The 24133-nt window shown below is 42.4% G+C and overlaps 1 protein-coding gene across 3 annotated transcripts in view; it reads right to left on the bottom strand.

Annotated features, from left to right (window-relative positions):
• TDRD9 (tudor domain containing 9) overlaps positions 1-24133 on the bottom strand; it is a 126348-nt gene that overhangs the window by 35017 nt on the left and 67198 nt on the right. For all 3 annotated transcript variants that reach the window (XR_009210355.1, XM_032179460.2, XM_058429750.1), the window contains exons 13-23: positions 22860-22964; positions 17269-17366; positions 16224-16355; positions 15137-15302; positions 14989-15052; positions 14853-14916; positions 14494-14538; positions 13224-13277; positions 6945-7061; positions 5710-5817; positions 3664-3764 (exon numbers count right to left, since the gene is read on the bottom strand). Coding sequence is in view for 2 of the 3 variants with exons in the window: in XM_032179460.2 (XP_032035351.1) it covers positions 3664-3764; positions 5710-5817; positions 6945-7061; positions 13224-13277; positions 14494-14538; positions 14853-14916; positions 14989-15052; positions 15137-15302; positions 16224-16355; positions 17269-17366; positions 22860-22964 (1054 nt within the window). In the remaining variant the exon portion in view is untranslated. The remainder of the gene's footprint in view (positions 1-3663; positions 3765-5709; positions 5818-6944; positions 7062-13223; positions 13278-14493; positions 14539-14852; positions 14917-14988; positions 15053-15136; positions 15303-16223; positions 16356-17268; positions 17367-22859; positions 22965-24133) is intronic.

The raw sequence follows: 24133 nt of genomic DNA on the forward strand, positions 1-24133 counted from the left end.
GGGGCAAAGAAATCTTACTTCATAATTACTTTCATAGTTGCAAAAGAATTTTCATGATTATAACAGAATGTCTTTCTTTACTATCATAAAATAAAACAGATACAGAAAACCACATAAATGTATAGCTCAGTGATCTTTGTAATTCCCCTTCAAAAAAACCATTAATTTATTTTTATTTATTTATTTTTTTGAGATGGAGTCTCGCTCTGTCACCAGTACAGGGGTGTCATCTTGGCTCACTGCAACCTTCGCCTCCCAGATTCAAGAGATTCTCCTGCTTCAGCCTCCTGAGTAGCTGGGACTACAAGCGTGTGCCACCACGTCCAGCTAATTTTTGTATTTTTAGTAGAGATGGGGTTTCACCATGTTGGCCAGGATGGTCTCGATCTCCTTACCTCATGATCTGCCCATCTCAGCCTCCCAAAGTGCTGAGATTACAGGCCTGAGCCACAGCGCCTGGGCCAAAACCATTAAACTGATTGCCAAGTGATATGGTTTAGATCTGTGTCCCTGCCCAAATCTCATGTCGAATTGTAATCCCCAATATTGGAGGAGGGGCCTGGTGGGAGGTGACCGGATCGTGAGTGCGATTTCTCCCTTGCTGTTCTTGTGATAGTGAGTTCTCACGAGATCTGGTTATTTACAAGTGTGTAGCACCTCCCCTTTGCTCTCTTCCTTTCACTCCAGCCATGTAAGAAATGCCAGCTTCCCTTCGCCTTTCACCATGATTGTAAGTTTCCTGAGGCCTCCCCAGAAGCAGCAGCCTATACAGCCTGCGGAACCATGAGCCAATTAAACCTATTTTCTTTATAAATTACCCAGTTTTCAGGTATTTCTTTATAGCACTGCGAGAACAGAATAAAACACCAAGTAATGTTGATAAACGCCCTCACTTGCCCCAGCCCATATTTCGGTGTCCCATTCCAGCCCCTCTCTGGGGCATGAGCAGCAGGCATGGAGCAAAAGGTGCCTGCTGGACGTGCCAGGCAGAAGGAAGACAGCATCAAGTTTACCTTGCTATGCATGCATGTTCTAATGCCCCTGGGTCCCCACATCATCACAGAGCCACAAAAACAGACCTGGGCCCCTTCCTCTACGATAAAAATCGTCCTGTAATGAGCTCTCTCCTGGAAATGTACACCTTGAGTAGTTTGGAAAGACACCCAGCAGGGGAGGTGTGTGGAGCAGGTACATGAATCGACCCTGACTCGCTCTGCCTCCTCCACTCTCCTTCACGCCCGATCCTCTTCACTCATAAATGTATGCATTTTCCTTCCACCCACTGCCTGATTCATGCCCTTCTGCTTTATCTCCCTTCTTTAGAGTCTCTCCTAAGACTCCGTAGAAGTAATTTTAAACTCCAGACCTCAGCGTCTTCTCCTCGAAGCTGCATCCTCCCCAGCACCCAGGCTGGAAAGCCGGATGCTCTTGGGCTCCTCTCTCTTCTTTGCCCTCCACACGCAATCACCAGCCAAATCCAAGACATCCTCCTTCCCATCTGTTGGCTTCTTTTCATGTCAAACACCACCATACTGGCTCCACATCTCAGTACCTCTGCTTTGGACTACTGCAAAGACTCCAGGCCGGCTTCTTCTCCTCGTCTTGACCTTCTGCTTATCCCTGAGTAAGTTCCATAAAACACAGTTCTGGACAGAACACTCAAAGGTCTCCAAGTGCCCACCTAGTCATGTTCACACTCATCGGTCTGCCAGAAGACTGTCCCAAAGTCAGCACCTGACCTCCACAAAACAGACTCCATCTGACACAGAGCAGCTCTGCCCAAACGGCTACCAGCTATGTGTGCACAGTCTCAGCTTTCCCCCATCAAGATCAGCTCATGCCTGCCTCCTGCTGGAAAACCACCCTGACCCTACTGCACCACCTCTGCACTGGCCACTGCACCAGCCCGAGGGCCTCACAACCCTCCAGCATCCACCCGAGGAAGTCTCAAATTAATGTTACTGCTCTAATATTGGGCCTCAGATAGAATGTCTTCTTCTGACCTTCTGGGCCTCTCCCATGACTTCTCACAGCAGGCAAATATCTGTGAAACTAATTTGACTCTCCACTCCTACCACGAAGTTGAAAGCTTCTTATGGGAGAACATGATATGCCCAGGTACCACCTGTGCCCATCTGCCCATGCGCCCTTGGCACCTCACAGAGTCTACACGAAGTCACCCCTGCTCTATGCCAAAAGAAATACAGTTCTTATTCTTTGAATCACTATATCTTCCTTTGCCTTTAAATACTTGAATCCCAAGAACTGGTACTGGTACAGAAAGAATACTGTTACTTCCCCCAAAAAATTGGTATGACATTTGTATTATGACTTGAGAGCTGGAAATATGAGGAATGCAAAAGATATAAACACCTATAAAAAAGGTCCCAGGCAATGGGAGGCGGAGGTTGCAGTGAGCCGAGATTGTGCCACTGCACTCCAGCCTGATGACAGAGCAAGACTCTGTCTCAAAAATAAATAAATAAAAATAATAAAACAAAAAAAAAAGTCCCAGGCAAGAAGAACAGGAAACAAACACAGAACCCGATCCAGTCTTAAAGGTGAGTGAACAAAGATGCTGCAATCTTATGGGAGCCAAGACTTCTGACCACTCAAATCAGTCAAAGGAGCATCCATGCAGAACTGGAACCTCACCCAGGTAAGCAGACGCACAATATTCAGGAATGAGTTTAGCTGTGTGATTCCAGCTTTAAGTAAGTTACTTTATATATGTGACTAAGAATCTTACTATAATTTACATCAGAATATTTAAGACAACTTCAGACACTACAAGTTTAATTAATTCTCTAAGAGTTGTTAAAAGCACTTAGAAAGGTTTTGCTTGTTAGGGAGTTGTGCGTTTGCCTCATGAGGAATTTACGGGCCTACAAAGAAAATCAATATATTAATCATAGAAATGGAACTTAAAATGCCAGAGGGAATTACCCCCAAATTGAAAATGGACTTAATGTTCAACTTGAGTGAACTGGACATTAAAGAAAAAGTGTTTGTTCTTATTTACAAAGCTTTGTCAAGTTAAATAAAAATGTCTACAACATTCACAGAACACTGGAAAAAATTTCTAACTTTAAAAATTAAAAATCCTACTTTAGGCTTTTTGGTACATAAACATTTCCTGTTAGAAATAAAAACTCAGTGATGCTCCAAAACACACCATTGGTTCCTTACATGCAGTAAGTAGAGCCAAATTGAGTTTTTACAATGTTTGCCTTCCAAAAATCTTCAAAACATATCTGCTTTAGACAACTATAAGCAGATACACTCTATTTTGGGGCATCTTCATGGCCCACAAAATAACTCTTACTAATGACTCACTGAGAAAATCTAGGACAAGTGCGTGAAAGTGAAGATCACTTTAAGAGAATCTGCCTTAGCATCACACTGAGTTACTGAGCCTTCTTGGAGTGACCACACTTGACCACTAACCAGCAGCTTAGTTCCTGTAGGAGGTCACTTAGCAGAAAGGGAAGATAAATTGCTTCTGACCATAAGAGGAACCAAAGCTACATTCTGAAAGCCAGCTGCAGCAGCCCATAAGAGGACCCATTTCCATGGGCACTCCGTTTTAAGAATCAGCATCTGGAAATATTTGAATCTTTATGCCTCCTTCATAATTGCAGTTGATTACAAAAATATACTTACTTTGCACCATCAAATACAATGGATTTGACTTGACCACACTGTCTAAAGAGAGACTGTAGTTGTTTATAGTAAAGAAATCCATACGGAGGAATGTGCTTCAACTGTAAAATATAATACAAAATCAGAGCAGATTACTAGAGCTAACAAAACAGTTTCAACATTCACAAGCTCAAAGCTGCTGCACAGTTTTAGTTTCTAAAAACATAGTTTACTATCTTTAACCATAATATACAAACTCTACAGATCAGTGCATTTAATGACTTTTAAATTCTAACTAAGTTCTACAATAAATATGTTAAATAAAGGCTAATTCTACCCATTAAAATGGTGTAAGTCTAATACAGCAAAATTAAAATTTGTTTACTTGTTTTCCCTTACAATAATCAAGCTTACTAAATACTTCTTTTCAAAACATATTTCTACAGAAGGAATAATGGGAATGTAAATTTTAAAGGAAAATGTCTAACTAATGAGAGGAGTATGTATTTCCTCATCACCACGGTGGAAGGACCAAATAGCACATGATCAAATTGGCAGTGACTTTTAATGTATAAACTCTCAAGACACCATGCTGGGTTTCTGCAAAGCACTCCATACTTTCTTCTGGACCAGGACAACTCCTGTGCCACCCCAGCTCTGCACAGGGCTCCGTGACAGAAGTGACGGCATGAGCTAGGTCTCAGATCCAGTTAGATCCTGTCTCTTCGCTCCCTGAATCCGCATGTCTCCTTAGGCAAGTTACAGAGCTGCCCTGAGACCCAACTACCACATCATGAAATAAGAATGACATGAGAAATCCCCAACTCAAAGGGTGGAGTGAGGCTCAGAGAAAAATAAAAAGTACCTAACACACAGCCTCTCAAGTGCTAAGTAAAGCCAGCTATTACTGAGCTTTCATGATGTACACACTAGGTAATTTTGGGTCCCCAGACTAGGCTCTCTGTGGTCGAGGGATGCAGGCACAGCTGCTGGACGTCTGAGGAAGGGACCTATAGAACCCTCCCCATTGCGCACAGCTGAGGGAAGAAAACCATGAAGGGGCAGAGGGGTGAGAGACGAAGCCAAGCAAAGAGCTTAGTCAAACCTGATGGCTAGCAAGAGCACAGGGGCCGATCAAATGATCCTCAGTAGCTATAAAAAATTAATGACTTCCTTTTAAAGTCCCTTCCACAGGTATCAAGTGTATCTCAGCTGCCTCTCTCATCTCCAGAGCACCAGCTCCTTTTGGTGCTCATCAAAGATCTCTAGTTGTAATCTCAAGTCATCTGTGCCCTTTCCTTATGAGCTATTTATTTCCTCAGGATTAACAGTGGTGTAACAATAACAAGGATAAAATCTGGCAATGACTGAGCCCTTATGATGTGACACGAAGGAACTTCAAGTGCTTCTCACCGCCCCCTTATCAGATACAGGCACATACTGGAACCAAGTGATCCAAAACAGTCCAGTCACAGATGCTTTCTTCCAGTGTGAGTCTCCCTGCTGCTGGGCTTTAAACAACTGCGTTGCAAATGCTGATTCAATGGTCAGGGCCTGTGGCTGATCATTAGATATGCCCAAAGTACACACTACTTGAATGCTGATTTCTAGGGCATACTTTCTAGCTCAGATCTCGCAGGGCCCTCAGATCTGAATTTCAACAAATATAAATAAAATGAGCACTCTCTAGGTGGTTCTGTTGGGCATCCAGGTCAGAGGATCACTGGCTTAAGCCACAGCACTCAGCTGCCAACCAGTAACATTTTATTTTGTATGAAATGAAGTTGTTCTTAAACTTGTAAGTGCCTTAAATCCTTCAAAATAGCACATGATCAAATCAGCATTGACCTTGAACGTATAAACTCTCAAGGCTTCCTTATAAGGCCAGGTCTGTAAAGGGAGGCAAGAGACTGAGGGACAAGTAGATATACCTGAAAAGGCCAAACAAGCCTAATATTCACTCCAGGGGAAAATTCACTTAGGACTCACAAAAATAGAAACAATTAGAAAACAAAAACGTTCTGCCTCACCACACCCCAGAGAGGATGGCCTGCCCCCAGCACCTACCACGACAGTTGTCTTGGGGTCCTTGCCAGCCAGCTCCTTCACTGCCATCTCCTCATCCGGCTGTCCAAAAGTAAAGTAATTAGGATAGAAAGCACCTGCCAATACCATCTGAAAAAGAAATTTATTTTCATGAAGTAACAGCATTGTTTTATCAGTTATTCTCACCAATATACTAATCTCAACCCAGCATGATATGACATCTATAAATGTAAAAGATGGTTATCGTTTGTATGGAAAACTAGACCTTTCACCAACCAAGCAGAAAGTCACAATTCTGGTAATTTCATCTAACAGAAACACTAAAAAATAAACACTTTTTTCACCTAACAGAAACATCTTTCTTCAAAAGAGCTTGAGTACTTCTCAAAATGAGGCTTGGGAAACAGTGGCAAGTTGAACAAGGACACAAACCATCCAAAACACAAAGCCCCAGGGCTGGCCAACTTTCTCCACTTCTCCCCACACACATCTATGTACAAGGTACTCTCAGATGTTCAGATAAAACTCCAGTTGGAGCACTCAGACTTAGGGCAGCAGGCTGGCGTCCACTATTCACCTCTGCCAAGAGTCCTTCTTCAATAAAAATATACCAGTTTGAAACACACCCACCAAAGACTCCCCCAGCCTTAGAGCAATTTTACATCCAGGAAAACACTCGCACATTTCCAGCACACCCAGTTTATAGGCATCTACCTCAAACCCGATTCTGTATGCATCAGCCAACCCTTCTAGGAAACCCTACAGCAGAGGCAGTCTCCACTGGCCAGGACACACTTCCCACTCGCTACATTCCATCTCACTACTAGTAATTTGAATCCACGGCCTCCAAAGTTAAAATAATATTTTCAGTGTAGGGGAATAGCTACACACACTGAACGATATAAAGAGCACTTCACTTTCTTAAAAGCTAGAACAAAAGGATCTCTCCTGAAGCAGTGATAAGACAGGTACTCCACAGAAACACTCCCCTGGAAATTAGAAATGGGTCTGAATCCATTAAATATTAATAAATAAACAATAAATACTCTCTAGGTGAATCATCAACTCAACAAATAATGCAAACTATTAAAGAAGAATGTTTCCTGGCTCCCAAACACAGCATGAACACTATGGACCTAAAATCTCCTTTGAGGTTTGGTTTGTATCAGAAAGCAGGAATAAGCAGTTTCTCAACCACAAGACCTTGTAAGCACAAAGAATCAGGAAAAAAAAATATCCAGAAAACTTCAGCACACCTGTAGGATGAATCGCTGCTTATATATATACTCTTGGTCCATGACAGGTTGCCGAGAATCAACATGCATGTTGAACTGTGAGATTCTAGTCTTCAATTCTTCATATAATTCAGCCACCTAAGAAAAATACATTGAAATCTGTTGTCTCAAAGGTACATATGTTACCAGAGCAGTGCAAACATTAGAAAATAAGTGCACGATGGGTAAAGTATAAACACATCTATAGAATGAAACACTGCAGCTAATTAAGAATCATCTTTTGGCTGTGCGTGGTGACTCACGCCTCTAATCCCAGCACTTTGGGAGGCCAAGGTTGGGAGATCACTTGAACTCAGGAGTTTGAAACCAGCCCCGGCAACATGGCGAAACCCATTAGCTGGGCGTGGTGGCGCACACCTGTAGTCCCAGCTACTCAGGAGGCTGAGATGGGAGGATCACCTGAGACTGGAGGGCAGAGGTTGCAGTGAGCCAAGATTGTGTCACTGTACTACAGCCTGGGTGGCAGAGTAAGATTCTGTCTCCAAAAAAAAAAAAAGGAAATAATCTTTCTAAAATTTTTATTATCTTTTTTTTTTTTGAGACAGTCTCGCTCTGTCGTCCAGGCTGGAGTGAAGTGGTGCAATCTCAGCTTGGTTCATTGCAAGCTCTGCCTCCCAGGTTCATGCCATTCTCCTGCTTCAGCTTCCTGAGTAGCTGGGACTACAGGCACCCACCACCACACCCGGCTAATTTTTTTGTATTTTTAGTAGAGACAGGGTTTCACCGTGTTAGCCAGGATGGTCTCAATCTCCTGACCTGATGATCTGCCTGCCTTGGCCCCCCAAGGTGCTGGGATGACAGACGTGAGCCACCGTGCCTGGCCTAAGATTTTTAGAGACAAGATCTTGCTATATTGCCCAGGCTAGACAGTGCAGTGGCTATTCACAGGCACAATCCCACACTGATCAGCACAGGAGTTTTGACCTGTTCCCTTTCCAACTCGGGCTAGTTCACCCCTCCTTAGGCAGTACAGTGGTCCCTGGCTCCCAAGAGGTTACCATATCAGTGTTGAGTTTAATGCAACACCCAATCGGCATGGCGCAGTACAGCCCAGAACTCTCATGCTCAAGTGATCCTCCTGCCTCAGCCTCCCAAACAACTGGCAATACAGGCGTGTGCCATCGTGCCTGGCAAGAATCATCTTCTTAGAAATTAATTAAGTAATGTTAAAGATGAACAATATAACACTTAGAGGAAATACCGGAATACAAAATCATACATGCTCCATGATCTGTTTATAAACACACATCCCTGAGATGGGAGCCAATGCAAACGCATAACTGTGCCCACCCAGAGGTCAGAATAGCAGAGAGCCTTGACCACGGCCTTGCTTTAGGTCCTTGAAACAAGTCCCAGCCTCTGCCACGAACAGGTACTGCTTTTGTGATTAAAAACAAAGTAAGTGACCTATGGCCAAATAGTCCCTCCAAACAGGAAAATAAAATCAATATCCAGTTGTAATAAAAACTGTTTCACACAAAATGTCAAACTTTAATGTACACATGTGAAAATACACAACTCCAAATACCTATGAACTGATCATAAACTAAGTCACCACAAAATTATCTCAATTACAAAAAGAATATGTCACAAGTGTGAACATAACTGGGGGAAAAAACAACTAAAAAGAATTGAAAGGACAGAAAATCTCAGCAGCCACTATCTCTGTGGAGGCAGGAAAAGCCTGGGACATGGGAAGCAAGGGAGAGTACACTCAGATGCTCGCCTCTGTGCCCCTGAGGGATGGAACTCTTTCATGTGACTGTAATCACATGTAACTGAACTAATTAAAATCCAAGACTATGCCACTCTCTATACTAAAATGCAATAAAATCAGAAATTAACAACAAAAAAGATATTTAAAAACATTTCAGGGCTGGGCATGGTGGTTCACACCTCTCAGAGCTTTGGGAGACTGAGGCAGGAGGATTGCTTGAGCACAGGAGTTTGAGGCTGCAGTGAGCTATGGTCATGCCACTGCACTCCAGTCTGGGAGACAAAGACCCTGTCTCTAAAAAATAAAAATAAACTCTTTAGTCAGAGAAGAAACCAATACTGAAAGAAATTATAGACAGGAATGTCAAAAATCAATGGGATGTGGTGGCTAAAGCTGCTCATAATAAAATTCATAGCTTTAAATGCTTTTAATTATAAAGACTGAAAATAATATTATTAATAATAAATACTAATTTCAGAAAGACTGAAGTAAACTAAAAATCACAGGAGAACTAAATTAACAGAAAAAAAAAAAAAAAAGCAATGATTTAGAATCCCCCACCTATTCCTTCCCTCCCAAAAAACATACCCAAGAAAACTGACAAATGAAACTAAGAGTAAGCTCTCTGAACATACAATAACACAAAGGAAACATCTTGCGGACTCTGCGGTAAAGGAGTAATCCAGCAGGCCTGGCGTCCAGACCATGCACATTCCAGAGAAAGGCTTGGTCCTGGCCCAGCTCCTGAACGGTCATTGCCAAGCCTCCAGGGACTCTTATGCTCCCTGATAAGAGTGTGTATGCTTACCTGGGGCCTTGGGCCACACAAAATAGTTTACGCTAGAATGTGATTTATGGTGGGGCCTTGGGCCATGAGGGTAACAGTTTCCTCTGGAGGGACTGAAGACTGAGTAACTAAAGTCAGTCACATGGGTACTCTAGGCCTACATAACCAGTGCTCAATAAAAACCCAGGACACCAAGCCTCAGGTGAGCTTCCTGGTTGCAATACTTCATGCCTGTCATCACATACTGTTGCTGAGAGAATTAATCACTGTCCATAAGACTCTACTGGGAAAGCACACCTGGTAGCCTGCACCTGGTCTCTCCAGGGCTCCTCCCATGCACTTTTTTTTTTTTTTTTACCTTTGCTGATTTTAATCCATATCCTTTGGCTAAAATAAATCATAAGCATAAGCATAACAGCTTTTCTACTTCTGTGAGTCCTTCCAGCCAATCAGTGAACCTGAGGATGGTCTTGGGGACTCCCTGAATATACAAATATAATCAAGAAACAATGAGAGTACACAAATACACAATAATAAGAACAAGAAAGGTGTTACCATTTGACATGAATTTGAAATTAAGAAAATTACGTGTAACTATACATCAATAAACTTCATGATCTGGATTAAACGGGTACCTGAATGAAAAAATGTAACTCATCAAAAATGACTCCAGAAGAATTAGAATCCAGAATGGATCAATAACTACCAGGGATATTGAAATTTTTTTTAAATTGATCCCTCAAAAAGGCACTAATCCCAAAGGTGTTTTTGAATGTGTTCTATCAAATATGTAAGAAATACATTTCTAGTTACTAAACTGTTGATTAAAATGGTTCCTGGGCACAGAAAGATGTTCATCCTACCAGGGTGGTATCAATAACAACATCTCACAGTGTTGTGCATGCATGAGTGTGCACACACATGCACACACACACACGTAAACCAGAGGCCAATTTCACTTATAAATATAGAGGCAAAAATTCTAGAGAAAATATTGGCAATCAGAACCGAGCAATGTTTTGGGAGAAAACATTACAAACAAGCAGAGTTTATTCTAAGAACACGTGGTTGGGTCAACAGTGGGAAATCCATCATGTATTCATGTATAAGTCATGCACCACATAGCAGTGTCACAGTTAACCATGGACACGTATAGAACTGTGGACCTATAAGACTGTAACAGAGCTAGAAAATTCCTGTTGCCTGATCACATCATAGCTGTTGTAGTGCAACACATTTACTCACGTGTCTGTGGTGATGCTGGTGTAAACAAACCTACTGTGCTGCCAATCATATGAAAGTCTAGCACATACAACACATACAGTACATTTCAGTTCACCCCTGAACAACACGGTGTTGAACAGCGAGGGCCCACTTATACGCAGGTTTTTCTCAACCAAATGTGGATCAAAAATACAGTATTCAAGGGATGCAGGCCCGAGTGTATGGAAGGCCGACTATTCACATGGGTTCCACAGGACCAACTGTAAGACATGAGTATTCATGAATTTTGGTATACAGGGGTCCTGAAACCAACCCTCCTGTGTATACACCAAGGGACGATTGTACTTGATATTGATAATAAATAACTATGTTACTGGCTTATGGAATTATCATACTATACCATCATTATTTCAGAGTATATACTCCGATTTACTTTTTTAAAAAATTAACTTCACGTCTTGAAAGAAGCAGCCAAAAAAAACAGGAAACAAACAAACAAAGTTAATTGTAAAACAATCTCAGGCAGGTCCTTCAGGAGGCATCCAGGAGAAGGCACTGTTATACTGTAAGAGATGATAGCTCCATGTGTTACTGCCCCTGATGACTTTCCAGTGGACAAGATGTGGAGGTGGAAGACAGTGATATTGATGATCCTGACTCTGTGTGCGCCTAAGCTAATGTGTATGTGTGTCTTAGTTTTTAACAAAAAAGTTTAACAAATAAAAATTATTTTTTAAAATAGATAAAACCAGTCTGGGCTACAAAGTGAGACCCTGTCTCTACAAAAATAAAAGAATAAAAAAAATTACGCCAGGCACGGTGGCTCACACCTGTAATCACAACACTTTGGGAGGCCAAGGCAGGCAGATCACAAGGTCAGGAGTTCAAGACCAGCCTGGCCAACAAGGTGAAACCCCGTCTCTACTAAAAATACAAAAAAGTAGCCGAGCGTGGTGACGCACACCTGTAATTCCAGCTACTCGGGAGGCTGAGGCAGGAGAATTGTTTGAACCCAGGAGGTGGAGGTTACAGTGAGCCGAGACTGTGCCATTGCACTCCACCCTGGGTACCAGGGCAAGACTCAATCTCAAAAAAGAAAGAAAAAAACAAATTAGGAGTGGTGACATATGCCTGTAGTTCCAGCTACTGCAGAGGCTGAGGCAGGAGAATTCCTTGAGCTCAGGAAGTCAAGGCTTCTAAAACCAAATAAATAAGGAAATAGATAAAAACTTATAGAATAAGGATATAAAGAATGAAAATATTTTCGCATAGCTGTACAATGTGTTTTAAGCTAAGTGTTAATATAAGAGCCAAAAAATTTTTTTAATTAAAAAGTTTATCAAGTTAAAAAAGTTATATTAAGCTACAATTAATTTTTTTTAAAATTTTTATGAACTTAGTGTAGCCCAAGTCTGCAGTGTTTATAGTCTACAGTCATGTGCACTGGTGTCCTGGGCCTTCACATTCCCTCACTGCCCACCCACTGACTCACCCAGAGCCACTTCCAGTCCTGAAAGCTCCATTCACGGTAAGCTCCCTATATTGGTATGCCATTTTTATCTTTTATACCAGTGATCCCTAACCTTTTTAGCACCAAGGACCAGTTTCATGAAAGACAATTTTCCCACAGGCCAGAGCAGGTGGGGATGGTTTCAGGATGAAACTGTTCCACCTGAGATCTGGCATTAGTCATATTCTCAAAAGGAGAATATGGCCCAGGTGTTGGGAAACCCTGTTTTATAACCATATTTTTACTGCACCTTTTCTATGTTTAGTTATGTTTAGGTACAGAACTACTTACCATTTTGTTGTAATTGCCTACAGTGTTCAATACAGTCACATGCTTTACAGGTTTGCAGCCTAGAAGCCATAGGCTATGCTATACAGCCTAGGCGTGTAGTGGGCCATACCATCTAGGTCTAAGTAAGTATGTTCTATGCTGTTTGCACAAGGATAAAACCATGTAATTACTCATTTCTCAGAATGTATTCCTCTCATTAAGCAATGCAAGATTGTATCAGTAGGTTAAAAATTAAAACACCATATGTTTATCTTTTTGTTTTTCAAGACAGGCTCTCACTCTGTCACCCAGGCTAGAATATATTGGTGCGATCATGGCTCACTAAAGCCTCTGCCTCCCAGGCTCATGCAAATCTCTCACCTCAGCTTCCCCAGAAGCTGGGTCTACAGGTGTGAGCCACCACACCCAATCTGTTTATCCCGACATATACTGAAAAGACATACAACAAGATTACACAACCATTCCTCATTAAACTATATATAGAGAAAATATGCTCCTTAACTTGAAAAGGAGTATTTATTAGAAACCCAAGTAGTTCTACTGAAAGGTGAAAACACAAGAGACACTCCTACTAAAGTTGGAAACAGGCAGGAAACACACTTCTTGGAATACTCATTACTACCCAAGTACTTAATAAATATCGTTGTTACTTAATAAATATTTCATAAGTCAACTTTATTTGCATCCATTTGGTCAAAAAACTTAACTTACCTCTCTAATTCTCTTGATTTGAATGTAATTTAACCGTCCCCAATTAAGTTCATCCTTTAAATATATAAAAGCAGAATACTCGATATTAAGGTAATAAATTAGAGCTGAATTTAGCTACTTTAATACATATTTCATCCAAAAATTTAATGATAAATGTAAATTACTGAGCTACTCAAGTTGACCGTGGCACTCCCTCTCCAGGTACATCCAATTTTACATTGAAGCCAGAGAGCATGATACTCAACCATAAACACAATACAGAAACTCTTCTGAGTTCACCTGTCTCAAAAATTAAAGGTAGACATAACTTGATTATCTTGAAAAAAGATGTCTGACAAATTATATACCAACAAGAAAAATAATATAGCTGAGCCTTTAAAAGACTTTAAGCCAGGCACGGTAGCTCACGCCTGTAATCCCAGCACTTTGGGAGGCCGAGGCGGGCAGATCACGAGGTCAGGAGATCAAGACCATCCTAGCTAACACAGTGAAACCCCGTCTCTACTAAAAAAATACAAAAAAAGTAGCTGGGCATGGTGGTGGGCACCTGTGGTCCCAGCTGCTCGAGAGGCCGAGGCAGGAGAATGGCGTTAGCCCAGGAGGCAGAGCTTGCAGTGAGCCAATATCGCCCCACTGCACTCCAGCCTGGGCAACAGACCGAGACTCCGCCTCAAAAAAAAAAAAAAAAAAAAAAAGACTTTAAACAGCTAACTCATATATGTATTGGTAGAGATATATCTAAGTACAGCAAATCTCCACACAGAAACAGCAGACCTGTAAACAGTCTGTTGAACCAAATAAGTTTAGAAGAACAGCAAAGCCTGACCAAAAAAAAGAATAAAATGGAGGGTAACAGATTACATTTCTTTTAAGCCTGTTATCTAAAAGAGCTGAAAACAGAAACAGCAGAAACATGGCTCTCAATTTTGAACTGACATGTCCAACCCAGTGCCCACAGCTATAAAATACAGCCAAACAGGCTGCAGACACCATGGCAAGATCAGTACAATGTGGAGCCGTGAAACAAGCAGCACAGCTCCAGCACAGGCCTGAGAGCAAGCGGCCTCCTGAGAAGCGATGGAAGCAAAAGGACCAGTCTGCGGAGATTATGGCCTGCCACTCTTAGGACAGCTGTGCGAGCACTGACAGTGACCTCGACTCCAGCCACAGGCGGCACCATCGTGATTCACGTGCTATGACTGTGCCAAGACAGAGTCCTTCTCTCATCACTCCCAGCCATCTAGAAAGCAGCAGGAAAGGGCTCACCAACCTTCGGGTACCGCAGCTCCCCTCTCTGTCTGCAAGCCTTCCATGTCTGAAAATAAAGGATCCAAAGTTTCAAAATAATGTGTTGGCTCACTGAATTTTTTTTAAGTACAATTTCAACAAACCTGAAAATTTACAACATAAAAATTTACAAATTTAATTTTTTCAATCAATTTCATAAAATTGGACTTCCATCTCACTCACTTCTTCCAGCACAGTTAATTTAACATTGGACACCAATAACCCTGATAATACTTTCACGAGATAAAACATTGTCTCTCTCTACCTCATACGTTTGTGGTACGAAAATGTACTAACAACCTGTGGTAGCTGCTTTCATGGTTTACACAACAGAAAACTTACTTTAAATGCCTCAACAAGTGCGATACAGTCACTCTTGCTACTGCCAGAGAAATTCACTTTGTTCCTATAAACAGATAACAGTGTCATTCAATACCATTAAAATACAGTGACACTTTAAAATATGAATGTTCAGTACCTATATCCATCGAGATGCTGCCGGAAAGGCATTGCAAAAAAATTCTTCAAAGAAAGAGCTGCCGCTAACCATAAAAAATAAACAAGAAGAATGTAAGATTGTGAGAGTGGTGTTACATAAACTTCCCATTATTTGTTCTCACACTTACCTATAATAAGACACTCATCTAGACATCCAAATACATGTCCAAGGACTACGAGTTTACCAAGTTGCTGATTTACAGGAAGTTGGGCTAAAACTCTTCCTAAAAAGGTCAATTCACCATCATGGGGGTTTTCATCTTCTCTCTGCCCACTCACTGCAAGTGCTCCAACCTTTATAAAACAAAATTAGTGTTATTAGCAAGCACTGATTTACACTTTTTCCCCTTAAGGTGGAGAGTCCAAAACAGGAAACGAAGACCAAATTTTGGTGAATAATGTTCTAAGTCAATTTATGAAAGGTTGATATGCTACCAAAAAAAACTTTTTTTAATTTTCCCTTGAAACTTAGAACACATTTTACTTTTTTTTTTTTTTTAAGTATGATCCTGGGAGGTAACACTAAAGGTCTTTCACAGAAGTCTACTCACCTCACTCTTGAACAAATACGGCATGCACAATACTAAGTGAAGGATCTCCCAACTGTCACTGTCAACGAAACCTTACTGAACTATGTATGGGGAAAAACTTCCTTAACTTGACACAGTGTATTTCCTAGAAACCCAAGGAGATATCATATTTAAAGGCAGCCAAGTGTGGTGGCTCACACCTCAGTCTCAGCTACTTGGGAGGCCATAGTGGGAGGGTCACTTGAGCCCAGAGTTTGAGGCTTCAGTAAGCCATGATTGCATCACTGCACTCCAGCCTAGGCAACAGAGCAAGACCCAGTTAATCAATCAATCAATCATAAAAAGAAGGTAAAACACCAGAGGCATCCTCAACTTCGAAGGTCAGAAGCAGAACATCCACAGCCCCAGCACAGTATGTACACTAGGATACAGCTTGTACCAAGGCCTCGGTTACAAGTTCAAAGAGCAGAGTATGAGTCAGGTGTGCAATCAAAGAATCCCAAGTAGGAAGAGCAGGGTTTCCAGGAATGGATGAAGAAAGCCAGAAGGAGGCTGAGGAACAGAGTTAGCGGGAAAGTGAGGCAGGAGGAACAGAGTTAGCGGGAAAGTGAGGCGTAGACTGAGGGAGCCACAGTAGAACACAGCTCTACAGATGCCAACAGTACTAACCATCAGGCAGTCCTACCTCCTTTAGTAGAAGGATGGTGCGCTCAATGTCACTCAGACCAGGCGGGGAAAGGGCAGTGGCCAGCAGAGCTCTCGGCTCACCCATGTCGAGTAATTTCACTTTCAAGATCGTGCTTCCTAATGGACAACGCTGAAAAGAACCAAGCCTGAGATTAGAAATAATAACATAACTAAATCAGTTAGCCAATTCACATAACCAGTGCTTCAGAGGGAAAGAGGAGAGAAGGAGAGGAGAGAAGAAAGAAAAATGGAGAAGACTGAGGGAGGGAGAGAAGAGAAGGGAGAGAGAAGGAGAAAGAACAGGAGAGAAAAAGATGGAGAAATAAAAAGATGGAGAGAGAGAAGGAAGAAAAAAGAAGGAAAAGAGGGACTGAAAAGTGGGAGAGCAAGAAAGCAGAGAGAGGGAAAGAAGAAAAAAGAGAAGGAGGACAAAGGGAGGGGAGAGACACAGAAAAGAGGAAGGAAAAAAAGCTGATCCCACAATTACTCATTATAAAGGGACATAGAAAACAGCAGCATTTGAAGACAATTCTATTATAGAGCCCACAGATACCAGAAAACATCCTCTCATTAAAACTGTCAAATGTGGGTAACACCCTAGACAGTAGCCTGACGCATAATCAATAGTGAGCCCGGATTGTGAGTGAGGGGGAGTGTGGCAAGACAAGGATTTTTCTGGAATCAAAATTAGATGACATTAGAAATTATATTACTTAGACTATTTGGCAAAACTATCTATAAAAAATTAACTTTGGGAGGCCAAGGCAGGCGGATCACGAGGTCAGGAGTTCGAGATCAGTCTGGCCAACATAGTGAAACTCCGTCTCTACTATAAATACAAAAAATTAGCTGGGCGTGGTGGTGTGTGCCTGTAATCCCAGCTACTTGGGAGGCCGAGGCAGGAGAATCACGTGAACCCGGAAGGCAGATTGCAGTGAGCCAAGATCATGCCACTGCACTCCAGCCCAGGCGACAGTGCAAGACTCCGTCTCATAAATAAATAAATAAATAAATAAACTTTGACAATGACCAAAGTGAATTACCAACATCTCAGGAACAACATGATCAGGGATGGAGTTGTCCCAGAAATCCTTGTGTACCAGCCGGTAACAGTACCCTCTAGACACTCGTCCAGCACGGCCTTCAAAGGAGAGATGTGCAAACAGCGTTTGGCATTAATTACTTTAACATCAGCATGAAGATATCTTTTTAAACAGTCATTAAATATTACGCAAAGCCTTAAGTGTCTTCTACCAGACTATGTCAGTAAAAACTTTAGAATACGTTAGGTGTATTCTTAATAAGTTATTATTTTAAACATTATTCTAAATAAGAATGACTATCCTAAAAAATTAGAATAAATAGAACAAGACTAAATGCTGACTTCTATTCAGTGACCAATATTATAAAATCCAATGCATACTCCTGAAGAAAACAACCTTGTCCCAATATGCAACAGAAACCAAGTACGCCCTTCTTGAAAATGCACAGTACATAACAGAAAGTCACGAGGTTGGCGACAGGCCCTACGATGCCATCGAGGAGCTGTCTCAGCACCCTGTGCTTCCCACAGCTCCTTGCCCCACTGCAAAGCACCCTCCCAGCTGTCAGCCACACCGCATTACGTGACCGAGTGAAGATCAAGCAGAAGGTTCAGAACCAAGGTTGGCCCACGGAGACCATGACATAAACTGTTACTCTCTTGTGACTCTATCACCTATGAAGTAGCAACTCTTTTATCCTAACACGTAATAAAATTGTCCAAGGAGAGAGAGTGAAGGGAGGGGTAGGAGGGAGTCTTAAAATGCAGCTTTAAAAGAAATGGGGCAACCCAAAAAGCATTCTTTCCCCACCTATGGGGATCTGGATCCTAACAAACGATATCTATCTAGAAGGGTGAAGGCCTCTTGGCAATGTTTTAACCTATGATGTAGGTCAAGAGGGGTGAACCAATGTTTTGTTTCTGACTGATTATGGATTAACAAGGGTACTATTAAATTTTTTTATCTATATCTACCCTTTGTCTTTTGTTTATTAAGGCATAAGATAGATGCTAAAACAGACGTTGTTTTTTTCTCCTATTAATAAAAACAAAAAATCCCAACACAAAGAGGTCCCCGCTACTCTAACCCATATAAAAAAATAACTTAAAGTCCTTGTTCTCACCTGACAAAACTCACTGTCTCAATCTCTTCCCAGGGAGATCTGAGACCAAATAAACACATTTACAATGGTGACAAAGTGACATCAATGCCTAAGGTTTTGGTCAACCTCTTAATCTTGACAGGTTGACCAAAGGGGAAAATTGTTAAATTAAGTTTAGCCTACACCTGTAATCCCAGCACTTTGGGAGGCCAAGGCGGGCAGATCACGAGGTCAAGAGATGGAGACCATCCTGGCCAACACGGTGAAACCCTGTCTACTAAAAATACAAAAATTAGACAGGCATGGGGGTGTGCACCTGCAGTCCCAGCTACTTGGGAGGCTGAAGCGGAGAACTGCTTGAACCTGGGAGGCGGAGATTGCAGGGAGCCAAGATCACACCACTGCACTCCAGCCTGGCAACAGATCAAGACTCTGTCTCAAAAAAAAAAAAAAAAAAAAAAAAAAAAAGAAAAAGAAAAAAGGGTAGCCTAAAGATGCCTCCTTACATATTTTAAGTTCAGCCTAAACGTCTCTCTGCATATAGTAAACTATAACCTAACTAAATATGTAAAAAGACTATAACCCACTCTTATGCCAATCACCGGGTTTCAGCCAATCAAAGGCAACCAACTGCTCAAACCACATTCAAAGAGGACCAATGCCCAGGTGTAGTCAATTCGGCCATTTCTGTACCTCACTTCCGTTTTCTACACGTCACTTTCCTTTTTCTGTTCATAAATCTTCCTTGACCATACAACAGCACCAGAGTCTCTCTAAACCTCTTCCAGTTCAGGGGCAGACCAATTTGCAAACTGTTCTTTAAAACTCTGTTAAATTTAATTTGTCTAAAATTTTTTCTTTTTTTTTTTTTCAAAACAGAATCTCATTCTGTCACCCAGGCTGGAGTGCAGTGGCGCAATCACGGCTTAACTGCATCAACCTCCCAGGCTCAATCTACCCTCCCATCTCACCCTACTGAGTAGCTGGGAGTACAGGCACATGCCATCACGGTTGGCTAATTTTTGTATTTTTTATAGAGATAGGGTTTTGCCATGTTGCCCAAGCTGATCTCAAACTCCTGGGCTCAAGCAATCTGCCCACCTCACCCTCCCAAAGTGCTGGGATTACAGGCATGAGCCACTGTGTCTGGCCAAAATTTTTCTTTTAACAGTGGTGCTGGCAAAGATACGGAAAAAATAGATCTCACACATTGCTCACGGAATGTAAAATGACACAGCCACCATGGAAAGAGTTTACAGTAGTTCCTTATAAAACTAAACATAGGCCGGGCACAGTGGCTTATGCCTGTAATCCCAGCACTTTGGGAGGCCGAGGCAGGCAGATCACGAGGTCAAGACATGGAGACCATCCTGGCCAACATGGTGAAACCCCATCTCTACTAAAAATACAAAATTAGCTGGGCGTGGTGGGGCACGCCTGTAGTCCCAGCTACTTGGGAGGCTGAGGCAGGAGAAGTGCTTAAATCCAGAACGTGAAGGTTGCAGTGAGCCGAAATCACGCCGTTGCACTCCAGCCCAGTGACAGAGTGAGACTCCGTCTCAAAACAAAACGAAAGAAACTAAACATAGATTTACCACATGACCCAGTAACTATATTTCTGGGTTTTTATACCAGAGAAATGAAAAATTATGGCCACACAAAAACCTGTACATGAATATTCACAGCTGTTTTATTCACACGGCAAGAACTGGAAAAACCTCAAATGTCCTTAAACAGGTAATGTTCAGTGGAGAACTACTTAGTAATAAAAAGGAATGAGCCACTGATACGTGCAGCTTGTATTGGCTTAGATGGCTCCTAAGAACACTATGGTAAGTGGAAAAAGCTAATTTCAAAAGATCACATACTGTATGATTCCATTTATCTAACATCCTGGAAATTACAAAGCTGCAGAGATGAAGACAGGTCACGTTGACAGGCAGAGTGTTAGGGGCAGGTATGGCTGCAAGGGGGCAGCACAGGGCCACCCCTGCATAGCAGTGGGACAGGACAGTTCTGTGTTCTGATCATAGTAGTGGTTACACAAACTTACACACGGGATCAAACTGCACAGAACCACAAACAGTACAGGTAAAACTGTGAAACAAGGTGTATAGTCTAACAGTGTTACACTATGTCAATTTCCTGGTTGACTGTACTTATAAAGATGTCCTACTCCAGGGGAAGATAAGAGAAGGATTCAAAGGATTCTATGTACTATTTTTGCAATATCTTGTAAAGGAAGAAATTTTATAATAAATATCTAATTATAGAAGTTTTGAATATACAAAAAGGTAGATAAAACTCCTATAATCCCAAGACTGACCCAAAGATAATCACTTTTAACATTTTTGTATATTTATTTCTGGTCATTTTTTATTGAGGTTTGTTTTTTGTTTTTTTTTTGAGACAGTCTTGCTCTGTTGCCCAGGCTGGAGTGCAGTGGCATGATCTAGCCTCACTGCAACCTCCACCTCCCAGGTTCAAGCAATTCTCGTACCTCAGCCTCCCAAGTAGTTGAGATTACAAGTCCGTGCCACTACACTCAGCAAATTTTTGTATTTTTAGTAGAGACAAGGTTTCACCATGTTGGCCAGGCTGGTCTCGAACTCCTGACCTCAAATGATCCACCGGCCTCAGCCTCCCGAAATGCTGGGATTACAGGCACAAGCCACCGCACCCAGCTATTTCTAGTCATTTTTTAAGCATAAGTTTTTTAGGAAGTTTGAGGGGGAAGGTGATTAAACATAGTGAGGTGATTACAGTTTAATATCCTTTTTTCTCTTAACTTTATAACAATACTTAAGTTTTTTCCAAAGTGATGAGAACCTCTGTGACTTTTTTTTTTTTTTTTTTTTTTTTTTTTTTTTGAGATGGGGCGCTCACTCTGTCACCTAGGCTGGAGTACAGTGTGTGCGATCTCGGCTCACTTCAACCTCCACCTCCCAGGCTCAAGTGATCCTCCCACTTCACCCTCCTGAGTAGCTGGGACCACAGGTATGAGCCACCACACCCAGCTAATTTTTTGTGTTTTTGGTAGAGACAGAGTTTTGCCATGTTGTCCAGGCTGGTCTCGAACTCCTAAGCTCAGGCATCTACCCGCCTCGGCCTCCCAAAGGCTGGGATTACAGGTGTAAGTCACCGCGCCTGGCCTCTGTGACCCTATTTTAATGTCTGCTTAGTCATTCTCTTAACCCCTCTCTAGGCAAGTCATTTCAGGAGAGGTGATATAACAAAAAGGTTAAGAATGTAGACCAAAGCCAGATTTCTAGGTTCAAACCTCATTTCCACCACTTCCTACTATAACCTTGAGCAAGTTACTATTTCTGTGCCTCTCAGCTGCTTCACTAAGAAATGGGAAATCTCAATTAACACAACATGTACGTTACCTCACAGGGTTGTTAGGAAGATTAAATGAGTTAATAAATACTTAGAAGAATGTCTGGCATATGGTAAATATTCAATCAATGTTGCCTTTATTATTTTGGGGGGTCTATTTAGTATTTTAGTATTCTTGAAATGGGCTTTTATCTACCCTTCCCAAAAGGTTCTCTAAAAAACAAACAAAAAAATAAGCCACTTCTCAGTCTGCACTGAGAATGCTGTCCTGTAAAATCAGTTCTTGCCACAGGTGATCTTAACCTGTCCCAGGTATGTCATGAATATACCTCCACTGTGGTTGAAGCATCCCAAGACCCCAAAAGTGACCCCACACACCCTCATCTCTGCCCAGTGATACGTGTGGCTGATGCAGCAAATCCAGAACTCTCTGCGGAACCACTAGGAAAACTAACCCTAGGAAGATCAAAGCTAAACAGAAATCAAATCATCAAAAATTACTGAAGTGATCCACTTGGTTTCCATAGTTCTTCACCAATAATTTTTTAATTTAACTTTAAGAAAAAAACATAGTGTCAGGATGATGGGGTTTATCCATTATGTACAAAGACCTCATACATTAGAAGAGAGGAGAAGCATGGATTTAAATGGACACTCTGACAATATGAGAAGCCATTGCTAAAAACTTAAAACTGGTTCCAAGAAAGGAAATATCTGAGTAAAAAGTGCAAAAAATGAATTTTTTAGAAAAGCACCTGAATGGCCGGGCACGGTGGCTCACGCCTGTAATCCCAGCACTTTGGGAGGCTGAAGTGGGCGGATTACGAAGTCAGGAGATCAAGACCATCCTGGCTAACATGGCGAAACCCCGTCTCTACTAAAAAATACAAAAAATTAGCCAGGCGTGGTGGCCGGCGCCTGTAGTCCCAGCAACTCGGGAGGCTGAGACAGGAGAATGTCAAGAACACGGGAGGTGGAGCTTGCAGTGAGCTGAGATCACACCGCTGCACTCCAGCCTGGGCAACAGAGCAAAACTCCATCTCGGAGGAAAAAAAAAAAAAAAAAGCACCTGAATGTGCCACTGTGTCACCAATGACTCATTACTGTGCCACCAATGACTCATTACTGTGCTTTAACACAAATGTCTTACCTTTTCTCTGATTACAGCTGGTTTTAGAGGCCCAACTCAATCGCAGACTCTGATAATTTGTATCTTCATCACAGACCAAAGTTCTAGTCAAACAAAAATCTATAACTGCCATTTAAAAAAAAAGACTGTAAATACCATGCTAATAAGAGATTATTGCATAATAAATCACAATGCATAGTGATAAAGCCATTTGAAACATGCAGCCTTAAGAATTAGTGAACAGGCAGAAATGTTGGGCCACGCACCGACCACTCCTGCCCAGGATGGGGAGTTGGTGGTCACATCCTTTCTTGCTGAGTACGGGGAGTCTCTGGGTGTAAAGAATGCATAACCTGTAAGACCCAACGTGTCATAAGAAGGCCTACCTGGACTGCACCCGAAAGAGTAACGTTCTCCAAAAGAGCATCATTACAACAGCAGTACAGAAGAGCAGCTGATGCAAGGGACTGCCAGAATTCAAATCCCGCGTCTGTGCATGTGGGTGAATCTGGGTGTCTGGGTATGTGTGTGTCTGGATGGGTGTGTGTATGTGTGCATCTGTACGCGTGGGTGGGTGTGTAAGTGTGCGTGTGGGTGTGCCTGGCTGGAGAAGCTGCAGAGTGTCTCTGCGCTTTAGATCCTCATCCATGGCCTGCCTCCTCCCCTCCACCACACCTTTCCCCCCTCACACCGCCAAGGCACTGGGGATCTCCCACCGGCAACACTCACTCCCCTGGGCCACCCCTTCCCTTACTGCCCCATTTCCTCTGCTCCCCTACAGCAAAACACCTGTGGAGTGTTGTCTGCCGCCACCGGTTCTTGGTTCATTTCTTCCCATTCTTTCTTGAGCCCATTCCAAGCAGACGCTTGCTTCCACCAAAGCTGCTCTTGTCAAGGTCTCTGATGCACTCCTCCACTCCATCCCCTCAAGACCCTTTCCTACTGGGTGTCTAGGCTTCTGTGTTCACTGGCTTTCTTCCCACTGCCCTGGAGGCCCCTCTGCTCTTATTGCCCACCTTTAAACACCGGGGCCACCCTCCCTCTGTGCACTCCCAGAAGAGCTTGGCCAGGTTCCTGCCTTCCAATGCCAGTCACTGGCTGACGCCCCCGCCAGCTGCTCCCTGGCCCTGGTCTCCAGGCTCACACAGCCAGATGCTTCCATGACACCTCCATCTGAACATCTAGCACATGTCTCAGCCCAAATCCCAGCTCCTCACCTACCCTACCCTGCTCCTCCCACAGCCTTCACCATCTCGCAGGAGCCTCCATCCTCCCAGTCTCTCAGGCCACACGTC

Source organism: Hylobates moloch, unplaced genomic scaffold (assembly GCF_009828535.3).
Source record: "Hylobates moloch isolate HMO894 unplaced genomic scaffold, HMol_V3 SCAFFOLD_16, whole genome shotgun sequence".
Taxonomy (NCBI): domain Eukaryota; kingdom Metazoa; phylum Chordata; class Mammalia; order Primates; family Hylobatidae; genus Hylobates; species Hylobates moloch.